Source organism: Stegodyphus dumicola, chromosome 10 (assembly GCF_044657685.1).
Source record: "Stegodyphus dumicola isolate Sdum_Otavi_A_Nest chromosome 10, ASM4465768v1".
Classification (NCBI taxonomy): Eukaryota; Metazoa; Arthropoda; class Arachnida; order Araneae; family Eresidae; genus Stegodyphus; species Stegodyphus dumicola.
Genome location: NC_140777.1, coordinates 32,006,294 through 32,016,190, shown reverse-complemented (window position 1 = coordinate 32,016,190; position 9,897 = coordinate 32,006,294). Strand labels below are relative to the sequence as shown.

Below are 9,897 nucleotides of genomic sequence, written 5' to 3'. Positions count from 1 at the left end.
AAGAAGATTTTTATGTTCATAGACTAAAAACTAAATTCTTAGCAGGTAAATAAAAGGCTGACTACGTTCCTTCAAAGTATGAAATTCCTCCCTAGAGGGAATTCCCCTTTGGTTGAGAACCCCTGGTCTGTATCAATTAAATTTAAAGCTCCTATTATTGGAACACACTGGACTGTCTGTTATCAAGGAGATCCATAAAACTGGAATATACTGGTTTCTTATTTCCAGGATCTAGGAACTGCCCATCAATAATTTTGAAAGAAAGATTATTAATTCCAGTTCAATTTGCTTATTTTTTATTAATAAATAACTGATATTCAAATGAAAATACAAGTACTGAAGTTACATGTAGTCATTATTTGCAGTGATTAATTAAAATGCAAGAGGAGATAGTCAGGAAATCTATATTTTAGAAAATACATTAATTTAAATACGTAATAATATTGTAAGGTAAAATATATTTTTAATAATTTTTAACTGGGGATAAATATAAGTATGTTTTATTAACTAAAATAATAATTAAGAAATAAATCTGAATATTGATACCTGCTAAAGTTCTGTAAATAAAACATGTAAATCAAGTAAGTCACACTTCTTTTTTTTACATCTTGTGTTGTGTCGTATTAAGTTCAATTACAAAGAAATGCACATTAATTGCTAGTAAAATTTTCTATAAAAAAATCTAGCGACAGAATTCTTTTACCTAAATCTGGGAATAGACATAAATGGATAAAAATAAACATTTAATCTATGATTCATATTTTACAGAAATTCAATTTTTTTTTTTCATTGCATAGATCCACATTTGTGTCAGAGATAAAGGAAGGTAATTCACTTTATTCACGAAAAATTTAAATTTTTCAATTTTTGATTGCATAAATCCACATTTGTGACAAAAGATATATCAAGATAGTTAATTTGTCTCACCAAAAATTTTAATTGAAATATGTACACATTGACAAACCAAAACATTATGACCATCCCCACATTTTTCAATGAACTCATCTGCATGACATGGAGGGCAGGTAATCAACTGGAAATGGTATTTAACTGCTGCTGGAGAAAGTAAGTAATCATTTTTGCGCTTAGTTTTGGAGTCACGTGAAAGGCTGCTGATCTAAGTGAATTTGATAAAGTGCAGATGGTAATGGCCTGAAGACTCTGAACGCATATCCTCGAAACTGCACGACTGGTAAGTTGTTCACAATCTGCCATTGTTAGTATTTATGCAAAGTGGATAAATGACAGTGAAACTAGCAGTAGATGCAAGGTGTTGGATATGCATGTGTCATCAAAGAAAAAGGACATCAGAGACTGTCCCACTTGGAACAGCAAAACCAGTGCCAGACAGTTGCTCAGCTTACAGCCCAATGCAATGCAGGTCCAAGTGCAAATGTTTCAGAACACACAGTTCAGCAGACATTGTTGGATATGGGACTGTGCAGCAGACATTCTATTCGTGTGCCTTCGTTGATCAAGCACACTGTCAACTATGCCTGCAGTGGGCTCAGGGATATCGAGACTGGACCATGTAGATAAGTGGAAGACAGTTGCTTGGTCGGATGAATCGTGATTTCTCATTCATCACATCGATGGCCATGTCAGGGTAAGCAGTCTTCCAGGCAAACAATTGCTCACCCCCCCGTACAGGAGGTCACATTCAAGCTGGTGCTGACGGTATTATTATGCTTTGGGGGACATTCTCATGGGCGGCTCTAGGAACCTTAGTCGTGGTAGAACAGACCATGAAAGCTTAAGAATAACTGAACATAACAGGGAATCAATTGACCCTTACATGGCATCAGTCTTCCTAAGTGGAAATGGAATCTTCCAGCAGGACAATGCTTCATGTCACAAGGCTCGAATTGTATTGTCCTGGCCACCTAACTCACTAAATCTTAACCTGATACAGCACATTTGAGATATCGTGGAGCGGCAGCCCAGAGCTCAAACATCACCATGTCGGAATATCTCGACGTTGCGTGACGAGTGCTTATACATTTGATACAAACAGTCTCCAGCAATATACCAAGAATGTGTGGCTTGCAGGCCAATGGTCGTGCAATACATTATTGAGTAGGCGGTCATAATATTTTCGCTCTTCAGTGTATATATAAATCTGACAACCCTCATTCTTGTCTGTAGTGATTACCATCTTTTCACAAAATAATAAGTATTTAAATAAATCTAATAAAAAAGTTGTTTGCTGACAACAACAACAACAACAACAATATATATATATATATATATATATATTGAGCAAAGCAACTGAACTTTTCAGTAAACTTGTTTCAACAGTAATTACATTTCTGATTACACAGATGGCAGACATGTACAAAGAGAATCCCCCCCCCCCCAAAAAAAAAAATGTCTCTTAGCTTAGTTCCATAGTTACCTATATGAGATAATAGGTCAATAGTACAGAATATATCTTTTTCTCCTTTTTATTACCAAATGCTATAATAAAAGTCCACTAATTCAACACCCCCTTCATTGATACTTCTGTCATTGATGCTACAAGCACTTCATTTGATAAAATGACAGTTACTTCATATTTTGCCAATCACAATTTTGTTTACAATTTTGCATTCATATACCATTTGCTTTTATTTAATTATAATGTTTTCAAACTTTGATAAAAGTGTTGATAATAAAATAAAATGGAAGGATTAGGAATTCACTAGAAGCTGTATAACGTTAATCCAACCTATATATCAAGGAATTATTCAAAACTTTTTTCTGTTCAGAAACTATGTAGAATTTATTAAACTGACTGCAGCATCAAGAACTCCTAGGTTTCAATTCAATGTAAAAGATACAATTTTCACAGTTGGGAAATGAGACCTGGAAACTTTACACTATATACTTGAAAACATGTAAATAACAAGGTTACAAAAGCAAAATTTATGCCCAAAAGCCATTAACAAAAATTCTAACAAAGAGGGTGAAAATATTACCAACTACTGAACTGACTTACTGAAAAAAAACTTTGGTGATTATGTTGTAATCCAGTAAGTGTTGAAGCCACAGATAACAAAAGAAATGAAGATTAATATTAACCAAGATCACTATGCCTTATACCATTGAAGCATTAAATACAATTGTGAAATTCACTAAAAAATTCAAAAACAAATGGACAGTGACTTTATTTAGGAAAAGTTCAAAGCAAAACTAATCAAATAAAGCTGAACTATGTGTAAATTTATATACTGTTTTACTAATTAAATATGATTGCAGAATTACCATATGCATTTTTCACTACTCAGAACATTTAATAATAATAAACACACAAAAAAGGGTTTTGCAGCATTACACCATTTTAGCATAGTAACTGCCTGTTGCTGAAGTCCCAAATGTAGTGGCTTATCAGACTTTTCTACTGGATCATCTGCACTCAGCTAACACAAATGTAACTCTCATGAACAAGTTAAATAATGATTGTAACTTTTGTAATTTTGTTCCTGGCAAGAGATGTGTGTAACTGGTGTATTTAATTATGGCAAAGCACACTAGGGCTATCTGCCTAAGGGGAGGGATGTCTTCGTGGAAGACTTTTTAAGGGAAACTGGCTCGTATACACATTACACATGGGGAAAACCACGAAAATGCCCATGCAGCCAGCCCGTTCGCGGAATTTGAACCTCAGACCGAACTACCACTGTTCAGCGACTTATAGATTTTCCTATAATTCTTAATGTGTAATATTAATTAATATTAGGGCATTCCTGGCAAGAGAAAATCTATATTAATTAATATTACACATTAGGAAAATCTCTTGCCAGGAACAGATTTTCCTAATGTGTAATATAAATACAAACCAGTTTTCCTAAAAACAATCTCCATAAAGGTATGACCATTTTTTAACTTATTACCTTTTCAATTCAGCCAGTTGTGTGTAATTATAATGCCTTTCACATTCACTTAATTGAATAATTTTAAAATAAAAAAAGCAATTTAATAGCAAATGGAAGCTCTAACAAGTTTTCATCATTAAAATCCACCAATTTTCTCGACCTCTTAGTGATTTACAAACCAGTGCTAGAAAACTATTGATTATAAAATATTCTAATGGACTATTCTTTAGAATTATTAGAACAGTAATATATTTTAGAAATTAAGATAAATGCTATATAAATTTAATGAGAGACTAGAATAAATATTTTCACTTGGAAGGTTAAACTATAACCTGAAAGCATAAAACCAAACTGTATACAAACAGTACCAGTGAGAATAAAGTGAATGTAAAAGGCACTATAATTACATACAACTGCATTCTAACATTCACCTTAACACATATAACTTAATAAATATTTTTATAAAGTTTATGTCGCAAAGGAAACAGCAATGCAAATTTTCAAACAGTTCATCATATAATTTAATTCTGATTGCAAATACGAATCTACTATAAGGTTTAAAACTGAGAATTATTTCTACAAATGTTGATAAGCTATGTTACTGATATATAGCTGAATGGTAGTCTTTCATGTTTATGCTATTTCTACAATGTGTAGACATATAAAATTTTGTATAATGAATCATATGTAGTACATAATGAATATAAATATATGAATTTTACACTCCATGTAATATACCTTCAAATGTCTCAACAACTTATTTTACTTTGTTTATATTATTGTTATCTGCCTGCCTCTATGCAGAAGAGTACCAGCTAAAATATTCATCAAACCAAGTTTATTTCTTACTCGTTATTACAAGAGGTCATTCAGAAATACAAAAGCCTAAACTTTTAAAGCTAATTTTTAAGACTGCAAAGTTTATTTCTTAGACAGCTTTTAATGAAGAATACCATATTTACTCATATAACACTCCCCCCCCCATTTTTTTTTACTAATTTTATCATACAACAGGAGAAAATTATGCAAACGGGTAAATTTCTGAAGGATGAGGTTACAGTAAGAACATAACGAATGAAAAGTACGTATGGATAAACTATTAGAAACTATTACAATATTATTTATTTAAAAGAAACCTACATTCCAATAAGAATACACAATATTAACATCATAGTATCTAATAAGATATCTTTATTGCTACTTCTTTTTATCTTGAAACTCACCTGCTCTTATTGCTATCCATTGCTACTTCCTAAGCCATAAATCATTGTGCTATTGTCTGTGCCATTTGCTTTCTATGCCATCACATTGTAGGTATCATTTTCATCAAATTTCAGTCTGTCTTACCCTATTGTAATGATTTTTAGAACCATCAAAAGTATTAGATATCCTTGTTTTCTTGAAGCTCTTTGGTATAACTGCTTCATCAATTATAACCCATGGACCCAAAATCCAAAAGCAAATTAATGTGAAATGAAAAAATCTGCTCCATGGACAAATCTATTTTAAAATTTAGTGAAGCTCGCTTTCAGAAAGCTTGAGGAAGGAGAAAATTACATGAAAAACACAAGTAAATATGGTAATCTAAATGTTATTAGATTGACAATACATTAGTATTTTTTATGCCTTTCAATGCTAATTCATTTGAGTTCCAATTTCATCTCATTTAAGCTAGTTATTTAAGCAATGGCTGAATCCATGAAGACCAAATGGTATTTTCATAGTTTTCTTCATACATAATACAAATTTGCATCTTAATTTTAAAATAGGTATTCTCATAATAATAAAAATGTATACAAACTGAATGTGATCAAAACTGCTCCCACCACATTTGGTATATATATTAAAGAATAAAAAGGTTATATATGAAATAGTTCAACTTTTAATTCCAAATAAAAAACAATTTAATTTTCTCTGAAAAACATTTTCAATTACTAAAAATTTAATAGCAGATGGAAGCTCCAATAAATTTTCATCATTACAATCCACCAATTTTCTCAACTGACTTCAGAATTTTTCTTCCCAGAGGCAGATGGTATTTCCCCTTAATTATTGATGAATAATTTACAAATGAGTATAAGAAACTCCTTAATGATTTACAAATCAGTGCTAGAGAACTATTAATTATAAAATATTCTAATGGACTATTCTTTAGAATTATTAGAACTGAGTAACATATTTTATAAATTAAGATAAATGCTATATAAATTTATTGAGAGACTAGAATAAATATTTTCACTTGGAGGGTTAAACTATAACTTGAAAACATGAAACAAAACTGTATACAAACAGTACTTGGAATTAACCAGTGAGAATAAAATAAGCATTGGCACTAACTTTATTCATTAAGTCTAAGGGCTAGAGTTTGTTGATATTCTATATTTCCCAAGAGACCTTACCAAAGTCCGTTAAGTTGCCAAGTGGCTGTGGAATGTGTTATCTTGAAAACTGTTACTATTTCAGGTAGCTGAATAGACTTATCTGCAAGAGGGTTCTTTTATGAATAAACTAAATGCAAACATTTCTATACAAAAGTTGACCAAGTTTAATTAAGGTGAAGCATATCAAGGCAGGCAGCCTCAGTATTTTCTGTCCCAAACGAATCTGGCTGAGAATTCAAATATTGTCAATACGTATACACACAAACTTAGCCCAGAAGGGCTATTAATTTCATTTGGTCATTTTGCGTTGATTCACTTTTCAAATTGCTACCACCAAATATTATCACCCTGTGTTATATTTAAAGAAATTAAATAATGAAGAATCTGCATAAATGCACGAATGTTTCTTGCATTGTACTGAAACAACAGTACCTAGAGCCATCGAATTCTGAATAACGTTATCCTCCACCGAATATAAGCATCTGGAAGCCCTAATTTGGAATTTGTTTTATTATTGATTTCAAAGTGAGCAGTGGCAACACTGTACCAGGAGGGGAAACATTTTTATTTCCAGTGTGCGAGACTGTGTATCAGAAATTCTAAACATATATGCTCACTTCAAAATTATTTTACGATATTGCTGTTGAATTCAATTTTATGGTTTAGTGCAAAGAACATGATATTTAATAAATAAAGGCAACACACATCCCTTTGGACGTAATGTAAAATCTGAAAGCTTTCAAATTTTGTTTATAGTAATTATTTTTGTCATATAATATTTGCACTGTTTAAAGTTTCCATTAAGCCTTATAACTACAAAGAATAATAACTCAAAAAGCATTATATTCTTACTAAACACAATTCTGCCAATTTTCAGTAACCTTTCAATAATAATTACTGATTCACATTTATTAGATACATTACTAAATATTCTTAGAATGTTTATGATCAACATTTTTTAAACAAACTTTTTTTTTCCAATTTTCCAAAACAACTTTGTTTTTCTCAGTTTTTGTTCAAATAGTTGGCTTTACAACAAGTTTTTTCTACATTTCTCAATGAAATTTTGTAAAATAGTACATAATAATTGATTTCTTGAATGGAAGTATGTCACTCTCAAAAAGTATGTAGCTGAATTCTACAATTAAAATTTACTATTCAATTTTGTCTGATTTGTTTGCTCCTAAGTTCTATAGCTACATTAATGAAACATTATTTACTCCCATGTTCTGTTCCTGGGAAATGAACTGGCTGGTTGAATGGAGTTTTTTCATGACTTTTCACATTCATACTTACAGTGGTTTACCTTGATGATGTTTTGTTGATATACTGTTGGAGATATTTTTTCCAGTTCTCACCAGTTCCTTAGAGAATCTCATAAAAGTCCTGACATTTAAGAAATCCAAAAGGTAAATTTCTTTTTATTTGACAGATATGAAGAGAAAAATGCTTTACTATAATCAAGTAATTCTTATGAACAATTCTGGAAACTGCAAAATGTAAATAAACTTCCAATTATGTGGAATGTATCACTGTGGGAGAAACTACTAGCAATGTTCACTTTTACTCTCACTGGATAAATTCAATACATTCAACTAATTATGAACAACTCTGTTACATAACACTGCCTAACCAAAATATAAAAAATGTACTAATTACACATAATAAGCTCTAAATTTAAATAAATATAAGAAATATACAATTTTTACAATAAAATTTCTCACTTTCTAATGTAAAACCCAATTTAATAAATAAGAGTACATTGTGTCAACTATAATCATTAAGATCGGTTTCTGTTTGGAGATCATTGCTTAATAAAGAGTTTGAATTTGTTGTATGAATAGAGTCAACAGATATTGATGGTGCATTAGCAACTACAGGTTCATCTTCATTAGTGTCAAAATGTAAATCACCATAAGTTATATCAGAAGGTAAGGCTATATGTGTCAAGTCTGAGCTAGAAACCAATGTCCCATGTGTTGGAATGATTTCAATATGAGCAGTGGGTATATCATCTGCTATTTCAGATGTACTATCAATTTCTTGCTCTTTGAAACTCTCAGACAAATTTTCCAATTCAAGGTGTTTCTTTGGTCTTCCTCTTTTTTTGACACAATTTCCATTTTTCATAACCTGACAATTTAAGCTTCTTTTTCTCTGTCGCCGAAACCGAAAATTGTGTACAAAATCTTTCCTTTTTTTAGTGAATACAGACTTGTTATTTTTATGTGCTTTAGCATCATCAGAATCTGATAATGAGACAGAGCAGTTGTTTTTATCTGGTGATAGTTCTTCACAAATTAATTTAAGATCTGATTCATCATGGTTTTGTTTTACATGATCTCGGAGGTGAGCTTTCCGTGTAAAGTTTTTACCACATGTTTTGCACGTGAAAGGTTTTATGCAACTGTGAGTTAATATATGCGATTTTAACTTATCAGGTCGGTTGAATTCCTTTGGACAGCCACAGTGTGTCCGGAAAGGGCATTTGTATCGTTTCACTGGTTCGTGAATGAGCAGATGACGTTTAAGCTTATCTTTTCGATTGAATGCTGCCTTGCATGTGTTGCACTCGTATGGTTTGTCTTCGCTATGAACCAGCATGTGAACTTTTAAGTAGCTTTCAGTTTTAAAACCTTTTGAGCAAATACTGCACGTGAAAGATTCAGACTCTGAGTGGATTTGCAGATGTCGACGCAAATAACGTTCGCATGGAAATACCTTATCACACCAGGAACACGAATAGGTATGCGATGAAGTGGCAAGATGATGGTCCAAAGCAGCTGGAGTTGAGTACTTATTCAGACAAAGATTGCATCTGAAAAATCTAGAAAAGGAAAAATATGCAATTACACCATTATAATGCCTCACAACTTTAATAACATCAAAATAAAGGAAAAAATCAACATATTATTACTAGGAAGTTAACAATACATCCAATCCATAATTCTGAAAACTAGCAGCATTACTGTAAATAATAATAATAAAAAATATAATATATGATGTACTATCATAAAGAGTCACACAGCTTTATGTACTTCTCCCTCTAGTAATTAGGAAATATAAAGCCTTCCTATTAATTAAAAACTCTTATTATGCATTTCGTTTCTTTAAATAGGCTTATACTAATCTATTTAATAAAATATTGTTTACCTATTTTACCTTTTTAAAGAAAGTTTCAGAATTGCTTTTTCTCATTTTGGTTTACAATCTGAACAAAATTAATAAAAATTGTATAATTATAGAAAACCCTAAAATGAATATATACCTGAAACAGCATGAATCTCTACACTGTAAACTTGAAATTCAAGGTTAGAATTTTAAATAACATTCATGCTGGGCTTGCCAGAGACCTCAATGGCCTAGCAGTAAAAGCACTGACATCATGCTAATGTACTGTTTCTTACTGATGTTATTGCTTATTTAACTTTTTATAAAGTTAGTCCTTAACGACATTTCATCTAGCAGATGGTTTTAAAAATAGCTCTCAAGAAAACTTATCTGTTCTGTTATTATTTTCTTCCTTTATGTTGGATTCTACATCTTGTTCAATACCCAACCAATTTTCACCTGCACCTAAATTTTTTTTGGCCTTATAGAATATAGCATGAAGGTTTTTGTATAACTTATGAGTTTGGTTTACTGTGCTGTGGCAAAGCACC

The 9,897-nt window shown here is 31.4% G+C and overlaps 1 protein-coding gene across 1 annotated transcript in view; it reads right to left on the bottom strand.

The window, feature by feature from the left end:
• Nucleotides 1–4,958: 4,958 nt before the first annotated feature.
• LOC118183938 (zinc finger protein 341-like) overlaps nucleotides 4,959–9,897 on the bottom strand; it is a 47,739-nt gene continuing 42,800 nt past the window's right edge. Inside the window, exon 9 of the mRNA XM_035353554.2 lies at nucleotides 4,959–9,062. Coding sequence (XP_035209445.2) covers nucleotides 8,003–9,062 — 1,060 coding nt within the window. The 3' untranslated portion in view covers nucleotides 4,959–8,002. The remainder of the gene's footprint in view (nucleotides 9,063–9,897) is intronic.